This window comes from Ranitomeya variabilis, chromosome 4, assembly GCF_051348905.1.
Source record: "Ranitomeya variabilis isolate aRanVar5 chromosome 4, aRanVar5.hap1, whole genome shotgun sequence".
Classification (NCBI taxonomy): domain Eukaryota; kingdom Metazoa; phylum Chordata; class Amphibia; order Anura; family Dendrobatidae; genus Ranitomeya; species Ranitomeya variabilis.
The window spans coordinates 516,498,161-516,518,075 of record NC_135235.1 but is presented as its reverse complement, the minus strand read 5'-3'; the positions used below and the strand labels follow the sequence as shown (position 1 = coordinate 516,518,075).

Genomic DNA, 19,915 nt, shown 5'->3' with positions numbered 1-19,915 from the left:
CAATGCTTTCTGGCTGCTGTTTTGGTCACTTTTGGATGTTGGTTGTGCTTTCACACTCGTGGTAGCATGAGACAGACTCTACAACCCACACAGGTGGCTCAGGTAGTGCAGCTCATCCAGGATGGCACATCAATGTGAGCTGTGGCAAGAAGGTTTGCTGTGTCTGTCAGCGTAGTGTCCAAAGGCTGGAGGCGCTACCAGGAGACAGGCCAGTACACCAGGAGACTTGGAGGGGCCATAGGAGGGCAACAACCCAGGAGCAGGACTGCTACCTCAACCTTTGTGCAAGGAGGAACAGGAGGAGCACTGCCAGAGCCCTGCAAAATGAGAGCAGGCCACAAATGTGCATGTGTCTGCACAAACTGTTAGAAACAGACTCCATGAGGAGGGTCTGAGTGCCCGTCGTCCACAGATGGGGGTTGTGCGCACAGCCCAACATCGTGCAGGACGCTTGGCATTTGCCACAGAACACCAGGATTGGCAAATTTGCAACTGGCACCCTGTGCTCTACACAGATGAAAGCAGGTTCACACTGAGCACATGTGACAGACATGACAGAGTCTGGAGACGCAGTGGAGAGCGATCAGTGATTTCTAGGATGTGGGATTTTAGTGTTCCCTTTATTTTTTTTGAGCAATATATCTCTATATACGGTATATATATTACACACACATATACATACATATGTATCTTATTTTTTTGTCTACAATTGATCCTTTTTATTATTGTCTTTATTCATGGATGTCCAACATACAGTGATTTGGCACACTGTTTTAACAAAAAGTGCTAAGGTTCACAGACTTACGTGAAAGGGTAGACCATTGCTGAAACCGATGGTTCAGAACGGGAGCATATATAATCGAAATCCAGCATGCCCTGAACTGCCCGGGTCTGCATGCCCCACACAATAGCTTTGGTATGGTGGCTGAACAGCGTAGTTGCCTTAGCTGCAAAAGAACATGGAGGTGACTTAGCCGGTATGCAAGAGAGTGAAAATTGGACACTATGAATCCAAGCAGAGAGGTGGCATAGAGCAAGGAACACACAGCAAGTCGAGGGAGCACACACCGGATGCGGATGACCTGCACACATCTACGGAGTCTTACGTCTAAACCTTAGTTTTTATAATAGTTATCTATTCACGAAACTTGTAATATGATTTGCATTTTGTTAAATTCAATGCTTTTTGTAAAATTTAATGCTGAAACAGTAATTAGCCATTAGGCACTTCTGAATTTCATGAGCGTATATGTCGACATTTGTGAAGTTCTATATGCATTAAAAGCATAAATTCTACTTTTAACTTACACGCGACTTGAAAAATGATAAATCTGCAAATCATATTGTTCATCTGGGAACATAAATAGAAAACAAAGTTGGAAATAAGCTAGAGGATGAGTGTCTCCGAGCTCCGAGCTGCTGCTTTGGAGATACCTAATGAACCTAAGTACAAGTCAGTGACAAAAACAACCATCAAAGCAAACAAGTCACACAAACCAGCAAATCATTGCTACGCCACATTACTAGGGTTGGAGTGTCACTAATGGTCTCCACTGCAGACATGAGCCATCTTACCATTTTGATGGTTACACTAGAATCTAGAAAAAAAACTATTTTATCAATCTGAGTCTAATCAATGAATGATGCCATACTCTCTTAACTAGTCACATACATTGGAATAAAGTCAGCAGAGCAGGGTCAGCTGAAGATCTAGTATATATGGGGTCCTCCTGAATCGTCCCAGTTGTCGTGGGAGAGAGGAATTGGACAGATCAATTTCAACATGACTGATCCTTTTGTTTTAGAGGACATAAGCTGCCCTAAGGGGTCTAAATTCACTGCCATTATACAAAACAATGCATGCTTGATTGACTGAAGCGTGCAACAGTATGAGGGTGGTAAAGGTAACTGGTCAGCAGCTTTACACACTCTCCGTCTTTCCTCCAGACAGAAGCCAGCATTAGCATTGCATGGCCATCACAATTTTAGACGTTTTTGAAGGGATTTCTTCCATAATAACTTCAAGCATTACTACCCTTTTGAATAGCAGAATACGTCTCCTCATGTTTTTTAGGTTTCCTATTGTGGCATGTAGGTTTATTTGTATTATCCAAGGATTCCATATTAAAAATGGACAAAATCTCTATTGACACACAATGGCAGCCAGGGAGAAGTTCATTTTCACAGCAACTATAGTATACTGAAACTAGTAACTGCAAACAAAAGATTGCACTGAAGGTTTGTAGATTATTGCAGAGGGAATCATGCCAATAGATGCATCTTGTGTTGCTCTTAAAGGAGTTCTAAACATCAATCTTCAAGAGTGCACTGCTCTCCTGGGTCCAGACTGACAAAGGGAGTTGTGCTCTTACTGGACTGCCTCTGCTTGTGCACTACAGTGCTGCAAGCAGGGGCAGTTTTGCCACTGCAGCATTGGAGGATCGCAGAGGAGCTGAAGCTGGCCAAATCCATCCAGTTTCAGAGCAGCAATTACAAGCTCTATTGAAAAGAGCTTGTAAGCACTGCTCATGTTTGGTCACCGTTGATTGTTATCTAGGTTTCCAAGCACCGCTGAGATCAAACAGTATCAAATTTAAATTCCCTTACGTTCTTGAGAAGGGAAATAATTTTTAAACAACATGTGATTGCAAACTTGTAGGTTTTCACAAGAATTTGAACCATTTGCCAAGATGAGAATAATCTTTAACCTTGTAAAAGCAGGTCCTGTTTTTCTAGCTAAGCAAAAGGAGTAGCATAGTTATATATACACAAACCAACGATGTAAAAAATACAAAGCAAAACAATAAACACTACACATGGACAACCCTAACAACTGTGCTGAATGATCAGCTTCTTGGAGGGAGTAATGAATGCACCACATTTGTTTACACACAACAATGGATTGCCTTGATTTGGAGTCATGTTTTGCAAAAAAGGAATAGATGAGAGGGGAGGGCAGCAGAATACACACACTGCAGACTGAGACAGCACAGCCAACACCCAGCTCTCAGCCGCCAGCCTACCTTTAACTGGTCCATGTGCAGCCGATGTATCTGTTAAAATGAGAACGTTAGGGTGCATGCCCAGAATGGCTGCTTTAAGAGAATGTGAGGTTGAACAAAACCCACTCTATGCATTCACCGATACTAGATGTGACTATGGTCATCTACAGATTAGAATTGTACTTAGTCGCTAATACAGCAAGTCAAGGTTCTGCAACCTTCTTGCATATTAACAATTGCTTCCTATTTTCCATATTTGTGCCACTGAATAGAAGCATTCTTGTTAACATCCAAAGGCCAAAAACACAGTACAGACTGAGCAGTACCCACAAAGGTGTCTGGCTTGCTAAGGACAGTGTCAGCACAAAATAACTGGTTAAACCAAGCACCAGTGGCGTAGTCGAGCAGGTCAGTGCACCTTTCCAGCTTCTTGTTTTCCCACCTATCTCGACCCCTCTCTGACTTAAGCAATGCCAGAACAGTCAGTCAAGATAGAAGAGGGTGGAGATAAAAGGAAAACAAGTAGGTGACAAGAGTGCATTTAATGTCAGTGCTTGGTTTGAATAGTCATTCTGTGAAGAGATTCCCTTTAAGAGTATAATAAATTTGTTAAAAGACATTCACTGACAACAAGCAAATATTTCTAAAATGGCATGGAAATGAAACAGATTAGGAAATTGCAGAACCTTTCCTTATGTAAGGAGTACATTTTATGTATATGACCATCTTTAAACTCTCCATGTACCATGGATAATATATTGGTAGCCTTTAGACAATGATTACCATTACGCCAGTATTGTATAGCATTTTAATGGTAATGTGAACATAGCATTAAGAATATTAAAGGTGGATTTCCCTTGTCTGCTCACAGATTGCTTCAGTAAGTGGGATCTTTCAGGCTGTGTGCACACGATGCAGAATTGGTGCAGAATTTTCTGCACAAAATCTGCATCTTCTGGAAGAATCCGCAGCTGCGTTTTTGATGCGTTTTTTGCGTGGATTTTCCACTGCTGTTTTTACCACTGCTGATTTCTAGTAATGGAGGGGTGCAGAAACGCTGCAGAAACGCACAAAAGATGTGACATGCACTTCTTTGAAATCTGCAGTGTTTCTGCGTGGATTTTTCTGCACCATATGCACAGCTTTTTTTTTTTCACATTGATTTACATTGTACTGTAAATCACAGTGCAGATCTGCAGCAGAAAAAAATGCTGCAGATCTGCACTAAATCTGCATCGTGTGCACATAGCCTCAAAAGCGGCTCTCAATGGAGCAGTTAATGACAGTGGATTGTTTTTTTTTTGCTATAGCACCAGACCAAAATTTGTCATATGATGTCTAAATATGCAGGTAAGCCAGTAACAGGACTACCCCCAGTGCTCAATATATTCCAAATAATGAGTAGGGAGGCAACAGAATTCAGTACAAACATTGCTTTTATTCTTCCATCACAAATACAGGGGGATGGCAACACTCCAACCCCAGAGAATGGATGTCAAGCCATAATAACTGACACAGCCCCCAGAGGAAGCCCACCACAGGAAACGCGCGTCGGGGCTGCAACAGGACAGACATTCCCCACCCCACATGGGTAAGCACTTTAGGACTGAACTAGCCACCGCACTATATACATAACATCTGATCTGAGTTAGGATTATGGGTGGGGACGGATTTTCTCTTGCTCTTCTCTGGATTTATTTTCCCCTATGTTATGTAGAGGGACATCTTACTATGATACAGAGCTGCTCTTCTCATAAGCCCCCCCCAAATAAATCCCTTACTATGTGATCATATAGCTGAAGTCTATCATAGACAGTGACTAGGGTTTTTTGTCTGACCTTAGCTGAAATTTAGCAGTGTCCCCCTGTGCATGGTCTTCACTAGTGATGAGCGAATATACTCGTTACTCGAGATTTCCCGAGCGCGCTCGGGGGTCCTCCGAGTATTTTTTAGTGCTCGGAAATTTAGTGTTTATTGCCGCAGCTGAATGATTTACATCTGTTAGCCAGCATAAGTACTAATACCAACGAGTATAACGAGTATATTCGCTCATCACTAGTCTTCACCATTCAACTCAGCTCTTTTATATATTGTATTGCCGTTTTGTTCTTACACTGAGAAATAAATAACATTTTCCATATTGATATATACATATGGTGTTCTTTATCTCACTTGGATAATTGATTTTGGGGACATTTGATTCCATTATTTTGTAGATTGTTGTAATTAAAGAGTTGCCCCAATCCCTTGACTTTCTTCCCTTTCCCTTGTACATGTAGATGTCCAGCATGGTGATCTTTGTTAAAGCTGTCAAGCCATAATAGTAACGAAGTGCATAGCCCCCATACTTACACCCCCAAACACCTATAGAACTTTAAACACTGGTGCTAGCTCTACTCAGTATTTGGAGTGTCTTGGTTTTTTAACTAAATGTGGGAATCACAAGAAAAAAAAAAAAAAAAAATTATGAATACCGTAATATTAGAGGCATGTCCCGTTTTGATCTGAGCCATGGATCAAACCTGACAATTCAAGACAATTGGTCAGTAAAAGCTGGACCATCACACTAATGGCATTTTAGTTGCGTTACAGCGTTGTCAGTTTTTCACCGACTGAAGACTAGTTGTTCTTTTTTTGCATACAAGAAAAATTGACGGGAACACTCATTGACCGAACACTAATAAAAATATGACCCAAAACCACTGCTGATATAAATGAATAAAAAACACAAAAAAACAAAAAACATGAATCTGAATGAGGACTTAACATTTGGTTTTGCATTGCATCAAGATTTTTTTTATTATTATTTTTTTTAAATATATAAATCAAAAGATTCTTTGTAACAATCCCCAATAATAGCAAAATACCAAGTGAGAAAAATAGAAAATTATCCTGGCCTAGGGTATAGGACAGACGTGACCTGTGACCTTACACTTCAGTTATTTACCACTTCATTAAGTGTTTTTGTACGCCACACGTATGTGATGAGAGATACTTAAAGGTTGCAGAAGAAAAAGAAAAATTTACCGCTGGGTACAGCCTGCTTGGACTTTTTTGCTGGAGTGATCTCATCGGGGCGCGATTCAGAGAAGGATGCTGTTCTGCTGGGTGCAGGAGTCTGGGGAAAAGTAAATAATGAAAAACTTACGGTAACCGTAAAGCCACATACATCAAGGAAACTATTTGAAAACCAACTCAATCTTATATTCCATGTGTTCTTTCAACACTAATAGGACAACCCCTTCCCAATTGTTACATTCCCATGTAAATAAAAACAGCCGCTACTCGCCTCCACCGCAGCAGCCTCAGTCGCTTCATTCTCACTTTCCTCGGACGCCCAGAAAAAATGAGGCCTGCTACCATTCTCCGATTTCATCTGAGTATCAGTTATATTACAAGAAAGTGAGAGCTATGCTACCCAATAGCGGCTGCTGATTGGCTGCAGGACTTATGCTGCATAGCATCACACGAGCCCCAGAGGGGGAGTATGGGCTGTTTTTATTTTACATGCGGAAAAATCTCAATTGGGAAGGGATCGTCCAAGTAGTGGACAACCCCTTTAAGTCAGGAAGAGTAATATATTAGAGGGATCATCCGATTTATAATACCCATTCTCATATAACCCATTATCAAATTCTGAGTTAAAGTGGGTATTCACATTTCCAAGAGCCTATCCCAATATGTAGTAGGTATAATAATAATAATAATAATAATAATAAATTATGATTATTTATTATTATTAATAGCAAATACCCCCAATTAGAAATGTAGTATAGATCTTCTGATTACCGTGTCACTTACCCTTAGCTTAGGTATCCACGGTTATGACCACTCAGTGACAGTTAGTGGTCATAACCATGGATACTTAATCTACTGTAGTGCCCTGCACATGGGGTAAATGACATGGTGAATCAGAAGAACTATTCTACATTTCTAATTGGAGGCATTTGCTAATATTGTTACACCTACTACATATTGGGATAGGATCTTGGAGATGGGAATAACCCTTTAATAGTTGGATGACTCCTCTATTCAGTATCCTCTACTCTTGCATTGCGTCATCTCTGGAGGACTTGCCTCATCCGGCTTTACACAGAAAACATACCGATTTTCCATCTGGTGGCACTGAATGAAAAACTTAACAGGGTTATCTGGGACTTTGTTTTTGTATGCACGGGGCTAAGAACTTACCGGCAGGTAGTTGCCAACTTTCTGCCTGTTCTGCCCTATATGATCTTTCCCGTCTCAGAATGTGAGTCTCCTTCCTCCCTTGACCTCACATCAACAGTGCAGTGCTTCCTTTTCTAGGATGCTCTTTTGACGGGGCATCACTGCTGATGTCCTGCAATTGACAGGAGCTCCCAGCAATTAGGCAGCGGGGAGCCGGCTGTTAATCAGCATGACATCGGCAGTAACACCCGATCCACAGAGCGGAGCATAAGAGAAGAAGCTGCTCTGTCAATGTGACTTCAGAGGGTGCAGGAAAATAGTAAGCAGGAAAAAAAAATTGGTGGGTAGCCGGAAGAGATAGTCGCTGGGCAGGGCAGGCAGGCAATTCGGAAATACCTGCCGGTCAGTTCTCAACCCCATAAAAAATAAAAAAAATAAATAAAAAAATAACCCCTTAATGGCCGCCAATAGGTTTTAACTGACCTGGGATATAAGAGACTAGCCTCCACATACAGGTGACAATCCAGCATCTGTCGGCTGTACACAATAGCTGACAACTTGCTGCATCCGCACCGTCCATATCTGTTTAACCCCTTAGATGCTGCTGTGAATAGTGACTACATCATATAAATGGTTAACAGAGTGTGAGGGCTTCCTCTATCCCAATTGGTGCCCTCAGATCATGATTGTGTGGTCCTGATGTTTGCGATGGCAATTCACGGCCAAATAGCGGCCTTAGAGTCTGACAGCTGTAGTAACCTGTTCAGAAGTTAGCGGCATTTAGGTGGTAAAAATACACATTTTCATTTCTGTCATGCCACTTTGCATTCATTCCGGAAAATAACTACCTGACTGCAGTTTTCAATATGTCAGGGGGTGCAGTTTTTAAAATGGTATAACTTTTGGGGGTGCCCAATATATGGGACCCCTAAAATCACTTCAAACCTGGATAAGTCCCTAAAAAAATAAATTTTCCAAATTTCCATGAAAAAAACAAAAAAAAAAAAAAAAAAAAAAAAAAAAAACTTACCTCTACATTTTTAACCCCTTTCTGTCACCGGACGTACTATTCCGTCCATGTGGGTTGGGCCCTAATTCCCAAGGACGGAATAGTACGTTCAGCACGATCAGCCGCGCTCACGGGGGGAGCGCGGCCGAGTGTCAGCTGACTATCGCAGCTGACATCCAGCACTATGTGCCAGGAGCGGTCACGGACCGCCCCCAGCACATTAACCCCCGGCACACTGCGATCAAAAATGATCGCAGTGTACCGGCGGTACAGGGAAGCCCCCTCCCTGCGTGCTTCCCTGAGACGATCGGTACAAGGCGATGTGCTCACCTTGTACCGAGCGTCTCCTCCCTGCAGTCCCCGGATCCAAAATGGCCGCGGGGCTGCATCCGGGCCCTGCAGGGAGGTGGCTTCACAGCGCCTGCTCAGAGCAGGCGCCGGGAAGCCTCCCTGTTGTGCACGTCAGATCGCCGACCTGACAGTGCATAGCAAAGTGTCAGATCGGCGATCTGTCACTTTACTGTGATCCCCCCCCCCCCCCCCCCGTTACATGTAACGTTTTTTGCAGCCGACGGTCCGCCACAACACGGCGCAACCGTCGCACGACGGTTGCGATGTGTGTCAATTCGTCGCAATGCGTAGTTAATGTTAGTCTATGGACAAAAAACGCATCCTGCAAGCACTTTTGCAGGATGCGTTTTTTGCCCAAAACGACGCATTGCGACGGAGGACAAAAAACGCCAGTGTGAAAGTAGCCTAATATGCCAGCCCCAGTAACTGGGAAACCCAGCAATACTAAAATATATTTAAAATGTTGAAATGCCCCCCAAATATATTTCAATATTGTAACACCCCCTCCTGAAATGTCCCCCCAAAAGTTTAGAATAGGTCTGACTTACTGAGGAGCTGCCACTGGCATTCAGCAGAAAATTAGCAGTGTGGGCTGCAGTAGGCGGCTGGTTTGGAATTGGTCTGTGGCCCAGGGCCATACCCACAATGGCTGTCATATGAGTTTCCGTACCAAACACGTGTATTGGAATTCCAGTGGTTTTACCTTTATTATAAAAAAAAATAAAAAATAAGAAACAGGACAAAACACAGACATTTACTTTTAATGCAAAATAAGTACATAAAATAAGTCCACATCTCTATGTAAGGGTATATGCATGCAACGCCTTATTTGGACAAATTGCCCCTGGAACCCACCTGAAAAAGCAACACATAACTGGCACAAATTATGAATATATTGCACAACATTGTAAGAACAATATTGTTGTGCACTATTGTTCAATCTTTTGCTACTTTTTATAAAAGTACAAGCATGTTCACCATTTGGGTGGCTTCCATTATAGTGGAAAGCACCAAAAAAAAAAAAAAAAAAGCCGGAAGCAGGGGGAAAAAAAACAAAAACAAAAAAAAACACAGCAAAGCTGCCAGCGAAACCACTTCAGAAGAAGACTGCAACACCAATAGGTGTTTTCTATGAAGTGGCTTCGCTTAGAAAAACGAAACTGTGTTGTGTGAATATACTCTAAGAATATGATCCAGTGAGGTTATATCTGAAAGCATTACTTGGTATGAGAACACGAGAACTGAACAAGTGCAATGCATGTTAAACATTTAGTCTTAAAGCCAAGATCTCTGGGATAGGGTAGTATAGGAAAAACATTTTTTTCTTGCCCTCATTCCTTTACTCACCTACTTCACCCATAACACGAAGTCCCTCCTGATAATTTGGCCCACCTCGTCTCACAAATATTGTAACCTCATGTTCCTTCAGTGGTCCCTGAAAGTCTTTGATAGCTCGAACAATACCCTGGGGCAAAAGAAATGAAAAAGATTCAAAGGCTGATCAAGAGAAATCCAACATGTTCCCTACTGTAAATTTATGACCACCTGACAACTCACCTTGAAAGTTGCAGCAACATTGGTGAAGTTTGCAATACTTCCACCAATTATAAGGATTTTACCTTTAAAAAAATATATATATATATATTACACACAAATTACAATAAATGCTTTCTCAAACCTATTACCAATTTCTAAAAAGGGCTAACTTGCTTATCTCTGCGGTTCAGACTGCTGGAATTCCTGGGATCCCAAGAAGGGGGCTCTCGGACCTGAGCATCAGGCTCTGATACCCCATCTTGAACAAAGTAGAGATGTGAATGCTCGGCCTTTGCTGCATTCATTGTCTCGGAGACTGCTGGAAATAACTGAGCACTGTACTTGGCAGTCCCATGGACAATGCAATGTAATAGGAGAAGGGCATGCCCAGTTATGCTCCATTCAAAACGTGGCTTTATAGCCCCGATCTTGGCATTGATGGGACTCTCAACAGTTGGACCCCCACCAAATCTCAATACATTGTTTGTGAAAAATTTTCACAGAAGGATATCCTAAGCATAATATACACTTATCAGGTTCACCAGGGTAAGAATATATATATAGATATACAGTTGTGCAAACAAGGTAGATCTTTTAATGGATACGTTATAAGGTCACTTACCATCAAGATGTTTTTCTCTAGTCATAAGAGAAAGGATGGTTTTGGCATAGTCATAGGTCTGTTGCTCACTAGGGGCTCCAGAATACTCCCCATAGTTGGCTAGTTCATCCACTCCACCCAAATCACAGATGGTGTCACTAGTAGACAAGAGTACATGAAATGAATGCTAAATGTGCCATCTTAAAAAGAAGGTGAACTTGCTTGACTTAGTTTAACGTTCAAGTACAAAATCGAACAACAAGGTGGCATCAAATTAAACAAGTCAAAAAGGTCTAGAGTAGACCACACCAGCTGCTCATCCATGGATTAAGAAGGATTTCCCATACAGGATGACAACGTGTATAAAATCATAGAACTTAAGGTTGAAAAACAACATTGGGTTACTAAGCCCAACCTACAATCCTTCAAAGCAGAAATGTGCAGGATTACAGCACCAAATGAGTAAGGGTACTGTCACACAGTGCAATTTTGATCGCTAGGACGGCACGATTCGTGACGTTCTAGCGATATCGTTACGATCTCGCAGTGTGACACGCTACTGCGATCAGGGACCCTGCTGAGAATCGTACGTCGTAGCAGATCGTTTGAAACTTTCTTTCGTCGCTGGATCTCCCGCTGTCATCGCTGGATCGTTGTGTGTGACAGCGATCCAGCGATGCGTTCGCTGGTAACCAGGGTAAACATCGGGTAACTAAGCGCAGGGCCGCGCTTAGTAACCCGATGTTTACCGTGGTTACCAGCGTAAAAGTAAAAAAAAAAAAACCGTACATGCTCACCATCTGATGTCCGTCCGGTCCCTTGCCGTCCGCTTCCCGCTCTGACTGTCTGCCGGCCGGAAAGTGAGAGCAGATCACAGCGGTGACGTCACCGCTGCGCTCTGCTCTCACTGTACGGCCGGATCTCAGTCAGAGCAGGAAGCGGACGGCAAGGGACCTGACGGACATCAGATGGTGAGCATGTACGGTTTGTTTTTTTTTACTTTTACGCTGGTAACCACGGTAAACATCGGGTTACTAAGCGCGGCCCTGCGCTTAGTAACCCGATGTTTACCCTGGTTACCCGGGGACTTCGGCATCGCTCCAGCGCCGTGATTGCAACGTGTGACCGCAGTCTACGACGCTGGAGCGATAATCATACGACGCTGCGACGTCACGAATCGTGCCGTCGTAGCGATCAAAATTGCACTGTGTGACAGTACCCTTAATGCGATGCTGATGGGAGGGGGGTACTATTATAATGGAGAGGAGGCAGTGATTTCTTCCAGGCACCGCATGCCCTAGAGCCTGGAAGAAATAATTAACATATACTGGTTTAACCATTCTATTACTTGTATACCGATAGTAATAGATCAAAATCGTTCAGAGGGCGACAGATTCCCTTTAAATATAGCAGCAGAATAAACTCCTACTTTCCAGGATGTCCCTCATGACCCCACACCAGGAGAAATACCAAATGAATGGATTTTAGGACAGGATCACTGCCTGAAAAACTTTCCTGCCACAGGTCATCTGTTGGCCACATAATATGTCCAGCTTGTATTTTTTACAGAAGGTATTTAGGCTAGACCAGGTTGCGGCTCTACAAATCTGTTCTACTGAGGCTCCTGCCCTTTCAGCCCAAGAAGCGGAGATAGCTCTTTTTGAATATGCCTTGAGACCTTCTGGTGGTGCTCTCCCCTCGGATTTGTATTCCAGGGAAATGGTGGATGTGATCATCTGGCAAATGTCGCTTTTGAGGTCGTTTTGCTTTTGTTCTACCCTGCGAACCGGACGAAAAAGTTTGAATCTTGCCTCCAACCTCAGGCAGCCTTCATAATGTTGAGCTGTCAGTCTTGCATCCAGTGAATGAACCATTAGTTCCTTCTCATTTGTGGATGCTGGCAAATAGAGGGTATGAATCTCCTGGTTCAAGTTGGCACTTGCCACCACCATCGGAAGAAACGTTGGGTCAAGCTTAAAAATTATGTGATCTTCCAGTATACAAAGATAAGGATCTCTCACTGAGAGGGCTTGGATTTCGCCAACAAGCTTTGCTGAAGTCACCGCTACCAAGAAACTCTTCTTCAGGGTTAGCATCTTGATGTTTATGTTCTCTTGAGGTTCATAAGGAGACTTGCATAGAGCATTCAGTACAAAAGTTTAGATACCACGGAGGCATCGATTTCCTAATTGTGGGTCTTAATCTGCTGATTGCTTTAGAAAACCTAGCAACCCAGGGAGGGTTCACCAGCTGAAAGTTTAAAAAAAAAAAAAAAAAAAAAAAAAAGACGCTCTGTGCCGAGATCTGGTCTCTTACCATGCTTGGTTTTAGACACTTCAAATCCCAGTTGTAAGAAATCCAGGATTTTAGGAATGTTTCGGCAGGAGGAGTTTCCACATATTGAGCGCAGAAATTCTTCCAGACTTGTATAAATAACAGAAGTCACCGGTTTCCTGCATCGTTGTTACCACCCCATCGGACAGACCCTGAGACATTTAGATATGCCTCCCAGGATCCAAGATGTCAGATGCAAAAGTTGTATATTGTGATGTAGGAAGGGACCTTGAGAGAGACGGTTGACCCTCCATGGAATGAGAAGCAGGTCTTCTAGAGCCATATGATTTAATTGTGGAAACCAGCTCCTTTTCAGCCAAAAAGGAGAAGATCAGTATTACCATAGCTGGATCTTCCTGGATTTTTTTCAGGACTATCGGAATCAATGGAAAAGGTGGGAAGGCATATATCAGATTTTTGTCCCATTTTTGAGACAAGGCATCCACCCCCTCCAGATCGTCTTCTGGGTTTAGGAAGAAGAAGCTTGCCACTTTTGCGTTTTTCCAGGACGCAAACAGGTCTACTTGATGGACACCCCAACATTGGGTTAGCTGCTGAAACACGTCCGTGTCTAATTCCCATTGGAAGGACCATACAGTTTCACTGCTAAGAAAGTCTGCTTCTCTGTTCTGAGAGCCTTTCAAGTGAACTGCTGATACAGAAAGAAAAAAAAAAAAAAAACAGTCATCTGTCCACTGGAAGATTTAAAATGCTAGAGCCTGCAGAAGATGACCTCTCGGTCCCAACAGTGATTATCAAAGGAAATCGCTGTGACGTTGTCCAATAAGATATTGACATGTCGGCCTCTGAGAGGATCCTGGTACCTCTGGAGCATCTCCCATACTGCTTGCAGTTCTCTGTAGTTGGAAGATCTTTCACAGACTTCTGGAGACCATGTCCCCTAAAGATATTGACCTTCGTCCTTGGCAGTAACCTGGACACATGGGGAAAGGATCCAAGGCACTCCTCTTTGGAGATTTCATAGAGACTTCCACCATGTCAGTGATGTCTTTGCCTCTGTAAATATGACCATCTTCATGTCTAATCCCGATGGTCGCCTGTCCCAGGCGGCCAATATTGCTTTTTGCCAAATTCTCGAGTGGGCCTGGCTCCAATCATACACTTGGAATGCAGGATGTCATTAATTCCAATATTCACATTGAGAGTCAAATTGACACTCACTATTTTTCTTGGAAGCATCAAACTTTGTTCCTTACCTCCTCTAGTTTTATAAGGGGCAGAAATATGCTCTGAGGTAGGAGTTGAGGAAAAAAAAAACAAAAAAAAAAAAACCACACACCTTCCATGTACCTGGCTGTAATTTGGATTCTACCCAGTTACTGAACCAACCCAGCTTTTTTAAGATGAGGATAGTTTCTGAGAGATCACAGTTGAGTTTTTGCACCGAGTCCGCCACCAAAAAGGAGATCGTCCAAATATGGGAGGAGGATTATCCCTACCTTCGTTAAAAAGGCTACAACCTCTTATCTGAAAGCACTGAAATTGTAAATGCTGGATTATCCCCTATGTTTTAGCGCGAAACCTCAGGTACCGCTGACAAGGATGGATGGCCACGGGGTAATATGCATCTTTAAGCTCTAAGGTGCCCATTAGTGAATCCTCTCCTATTATCCCGGTAGTTGATCTTATGGTCTCCATTCTGAACTTCCTGTACCTGACCCACTGGTTTAGGGGCTTTAGGTGACTGTGATCCTGACCTGATGACCCCTCCATTTTCCATCTGGCTATCTGATGACCGGGCATACCCTGTATCGTCTGTAGGGGAACTAGGCTAGAAACTGTGCTTTCTACCTCTTCCCTATTCATGGATCCAGTGTCAGCCATAAAGGAGGTCTGCTCCTCTATTTTCACTAGGCACACAACTGTGTCTTATGCATTTCTGGTAGTTTAGTATTACATGTCACACATCTTCTGGTTTCCTTCCTTGAGGAATAACCAGACTCTGCAGGGGCTCCTCTGTCCTAAAGTTAAACAAGATAGGAAAAAAAATAAGGCTAAAGGTTCCCGAGCTTACTTAATAAAACATTAGGGCCAATGACCATCATTATGACTTACAATGCCCAGGGATTGTTCGGACAGTGTCTCTGAACTTGTAGGAATAACATCCATGGTCAGACTGTGCACATCAGAATACCATCCACAATAGGCCTTTATAGCCTTCCACCTTGACTTCTAGTATACACCCCAGAAACACCATCCATAATCCCCTGCGTTCTACCCTAGAAAGCACACCGCGCCGATAGATAGAGAGAAGCACTACCTCCTGGTGTACCATCATGAGGGACGCCCTGGAAAACTAGGCTAGGGCTACAGGGCATCACATATTGCGCAACCAAAGTCATTGTCCAGCCCAAGCCATAAGCGGAAACATTGCAGATCTTGAATTTTTTGCATAAATTTTATGCAAAAAAAAAAAAAAAAAACCACACTTAACTTAAGAAATGTGTATAATTTCACTTCAGTAACGATAGTAACAACAAAGTAGCAGAACAAAAAAAAACAAAGTGGATGTTGATTAATCCTTTTATGATGTTACTATAATTGATCATATCAGCGCCTGCTTACCTGTATACAACTGAGGCTCCTCCACCAGCAACCATAGTCCAGATCCTGCCACGTGGGTTCAAAATTGTAAGTTTTAGACTTGCTCCACTCTTGGCATCCAAGTCTGCAATATAGGCTTCCTGTAATGAAATTGAATATTTCATAAATTTACATAGATAAAACAAATAAATAAAAATGTATTTTATCTAAACTCATGTACTTCTATAGAATCAGTAGTGAGTTAAGCCTACTCAAGTAACAGTTAAAGGGGTACTCCCTTTCTTAGATATTAGGTTATCGAAGTCTGATAATAATTGCACCACTGGAACCCTTATCTCCAGAATGGTGGTTCCCCAGACCCAAGTCCCACCTGACGAGCTTAGCTACAGTTGTTGCATACAGGTAAACATGGATTATGTGTGTGGCTCCCTCCATTCACTTCTATGAGTCACTAAAAACAGTTGAGCATGCAGGCGGCACGGGGGCCGGGACAGTGTTAGATCTGGCTTACTTGGGGGGGGGGGGGGGGAACTACTTTACCAAGATTTTGGCACACATTTCAGACATCACATCATCTTGTTGGGCAAGGCGCAGAAAGTCTAAAAACAGTTTTTTGGTGCAAATTACGCCATGATTCTGGTATAGTTAACGGTATGCGCACATGATGAGTATTTAGATTCAGAAATTTCTGCAACGAGGGACAAAATTTTACTGTTATTTCTCTCCGTTTATGTTTTTCAGGTTTCCATTAGTGGATATGGTCGGATTCTCTGGACTAGGTCTGACCTGCACGGGATTTTTTTTTTTTTAAATAAAATTGCTTGATACTTACAGTATATATAATTTACTACTTTTGCAGCAGATATTTTTTACAGCAATTTGGTTTTTTGGGGGGTTGTGGGGGGCTCTTGGTGGGTGCAACTTTTTGATCACTTTTTATCTTATCTTTTTTGAGAGTAGCGATAAGAAGAGAAAAGCTATTCTGGCAATATGTTTGTTACTAACGCAGCGATACCAAATGTGTGGATTTTGTAGAGGTTTGGGTTTTTGTTTTTATTCTCAAATAAACCATTTTTTTTTTATTAATACAGTTGTTTTTCCACACATACACAATACTCACTAGTCTCACAAAGGAACTTGAGCACCCAATCCTTTAAATGCATTGATAATACACTGCACAATTAATGTCCTCATTATCTAACCTGTCAGGATCTGATAGGCTGCTGTATAAGGCAGAAACAAAGGCCATTGTAAGGCCATGTGCACACGTTGCGGTTTTTCACTGCGGATCCGCAGCGTTTTTGACGCTGCGGATCCGCTGCAGTTTTCCATGCGGTGTACAGTACCATGTTAACCTATGGAAAATAAAAACCGCTGTGCACATGTAGCGGAAAAAAACGCGCGGAAACGCAGCGGTTTATTTTCCGCAGCATGTTAATTCTTTCCGCAGCGGTTTTACATCTGCTCCATATTAAAAAACCGCAGTAGAATCTGCACAAAAACTGCGGGAAAACCGCAGTAAGTCCGCGATAAATCCACAGGAAAAACGCAGTGTTTTTGCCCTGCGGATTTATCAAAATCAGTGCGGAAAAATCCGCACACCAGTCCGCAGCGTGTGCACATAGCCTTAAGGTTCTAGCTGCCGTGGCAACTCCTCGGGTAGCCACGATCGCTCTGCGACAGTGTCTATGGTAATACAGAAGGGAACGATCTGTGCATGTCAAAGCCCTTACATGATCAGTCAGTGCGACAATGGTATGTAAAGAGTTAACTAGCTGGGATCACTCACAGCTCAGATCCTGGTGTTTCAATAGGAGCCCAGCTGTAACTGAGGACTACCACTTCCTGGCACATTCTAAGCACCTGTGCCTGCTCCATCCCCGCGCCGTACATGTCATGGTGCAGTAAACATTTCACCACAACAAGCTCCTCTCCTTTTTATATATTCTGAACCAATAGACTCCCTTTACAGGTCTGGGTTAAAGGCTATGGACACCTTTGCCAATTAAAAAAAATATATATATTTTTTTGTTTACATGCATTGTTGGTTATCTTTTGGTAATAAAGTTGCACTCCGTTTCAGTCTGCAATCTTCATTCAGAATCCCTGACATGCAGTTTGCAGTAATACAATTAGAATTTTCTCTTGTATTAGTGTCTCTCCTAGTAATCTAGGCTGTATGTAAGGTCTATGGGTGTCCAGGTTTCTGCTGCCTCCAATAATTGATATATCAGCACAGCTTCTATCCTGCACCCCTTTCTTCCTTTTCTATAGCCAGTTTTCTCTGCCCCAAGACTGGAGACCCTCACCTCCCACTCCATGGAGTACAGATCTGTTTACAACCCACCTCCTATAAAAGCTACTGACATAGAGAAGAGGGAGCAAAGTGAGATAAGCGGAAGTACTGATGGATTTGTAACCATTTTGTAAAAACACTCAACTAGATGAATATATTGCAGCCTCGAATCACCTTGAGGCAACCTTGAGGAAACACATCCCTCTGGGGACAGGCCATGTTAAGACGGATTTATTAAAACAAGAAAATTGAGTTAGGCTGATATGGTGGGGGCCTGAGATACAAGGCTTCTTGCATCAATACAGAATGTCAAGCTAATGGAATGACTGCAGGGACATCATTTGTAATTCATAAAATGCCTCTATTACTCAGGCGGAGCATTTTCTTCCTGCTTTATTTAACGATGATGACAAAGGGAATAACATTTTACTGCAAATTTATGGGCACACAGTACATTCTTTATCCAGTTTTTGTATGACTTGTCCCTCAGCCAAGTAGCATTCTCTTTATCTTCATCTTTTTGCAACAGGCGCAGTTTAGTAAACGAACTGTCTCCCATAAAGTTTTAATATACTGATTTCTACAGTTCCTTATTTTCTATGTAGGATCTTTCCTTCTACACCATAAATCAGTTAAATCAGAAATCTTTGACCAATTCATCTCATCTCAAACAGAATGGAAATGACATTATGGAGGTGCTCACGCGCTTTAGGAGTTTCCATGTGGATTCTTACCTCTGGATAAGCTTCTCTACCGAAGGGTGGTGGAAAATCTACATCTCCCCATTTAGCTTTGCAGACATAGTCAGCAGTGGCATCAATCTTGGCTGCCATGTCCAACACATATACACCATCCTTAGTGACAACTGGAAAGGGGAAATGAAGAAACAAACTGAAATGCATGATCATTTGGGCTTCATAGACTAAAGCCGTGCAGACAACTAGAAACAAACATCTAGCTCAAAGACTTGACTTACCTAAAGGATTGATCTCTAGATAAGTGAAGTAAAGGTCATCATACAAGTTAAAAAGTCCGGCAATAAAGCTTGCAAGGATCCTGTAGTATATAACAACAGAACACATTTAAGCTAGGCAACAGTATTAGCTCATTTAGACAAGCCGATCCAGGTCATTAAAGGGGTTGTCTGGCAATAGACTGCAGACTTGTAGCCTATGTGATTGTTCATAGTGACTGTAGACTTATGAATCCTCACACTGCACACTGAGGTTGCTCAGATCTCTGTGCCAGGTGCGTGAATACAAGTATGTGATTTGCATATATGTGGTCACATGCCGACTAGATGTGCTCGGCCTTACTCAATGACAGTCTAGTTGGAATATGGCTGAAAATGTAGAATATTCATATGACCGCCAACAAGTCTGCAGTCACAGAGGGACTGTAGACTTGTAGCATGAGGCCGGGCATACCCCTTAAAAAAACCTCCGATAGCCTATTTAGACTAACCGACAAAATAGTGATGGGGACAGAACGGTTGTTAATACAATCGGTATCCTGTTGGCAGCACCTCTCCACCGGTTTACATGCAGCACTTTGCTGCCAATAACGATGATTTTTATGCTAGCATAATGATCGCACCTGAAGAAAAGGATAATTGCCGGCTTGTTTTTTTATTGTTTTTAATTGGGAACAATGATAAGCAGTTCAATTATAAATGGACCAAAACACAAAAAATGTTCACATTTACGATTGATTTAGAGCAAGGGAAACATTTCTACTGAAAGTGTAGCTGTCATGTGACATGAGGAATAACAATTTCTAGCCATAATATGACTGGTATACTGCATTTCCTACCAATTTTTCCTCAATCTCTAATTTTAAGTTGATTGAGAATTCATAGGTAGAGACTGCTTAGTGGTCTCCAATACATAGCACACAGAAGAGATCTGAAGCACGCTCTCAGGAGCAGAAGCAGTATGAAAGGCATTATATAGAAGCACTCAGCAGTGTTCCTGCGAATGCAGCACTGAGATGAGAAAGACTTACTAGAAAGCAGTACAGTCTCTCGGCTTTGGACTCTTTCTGCACCTACA

General features: G+C 42.4%; 1 protein-coding gene across 2 annotated transcripts in view; it reads right to left on the bottom strand.

Annotated features, from left to right (window-relative positions):
- ACLY (ATP citrate lyase) overlaps positions 1-19,915 on the bottom strand; it is an 80,433-nt gene that overhangs the window by 21,909 nt on the left and 38,609 nt on the right. Inside the window, exons 6-15 of one of the 2 annotated variants that reach the window (XM_077252160.1) lie at positions 18,841-18,920; positions 18,599-18,729; positions 15,590-15,708; positions 10,691-10,827; positions 10,090-10,151; positions 9,880-9,997; positions 9,081-9,235; positions 6,030-6,120; positions 3,024-3,053; positions 806-947 (exon numbers count right to left, since the gene is read on the bottom strand). In XM_077252160.1, coding sequence (XP_077108275.1) covers positions 806-947; positions 3,024-3,053; positions 6,030-6,120; positions 9,081-9,235; positions 9,880-9,997; positions 10,090-10,151; positions 10,691-10,827; positions 15,590-15,708; positions 18,599-18,729; positions 18,841-18,920 — 1,065 coding nt within the window. The remainder of the gene's footprint in view (positions 1-805; positions 948-3,023; positions 3,054-6,029; positions 6,121-9,080; positions 9,236-9,879; positions 9,998-10,089; positions 10,152-10,690; positions 10,828-15,589; positions 15,709-18,598; positions 18,730-18,840; positions 18,921-19,915) is intronic. The other variant, XM_077252161.1, reaches the window with a different exon arrangement.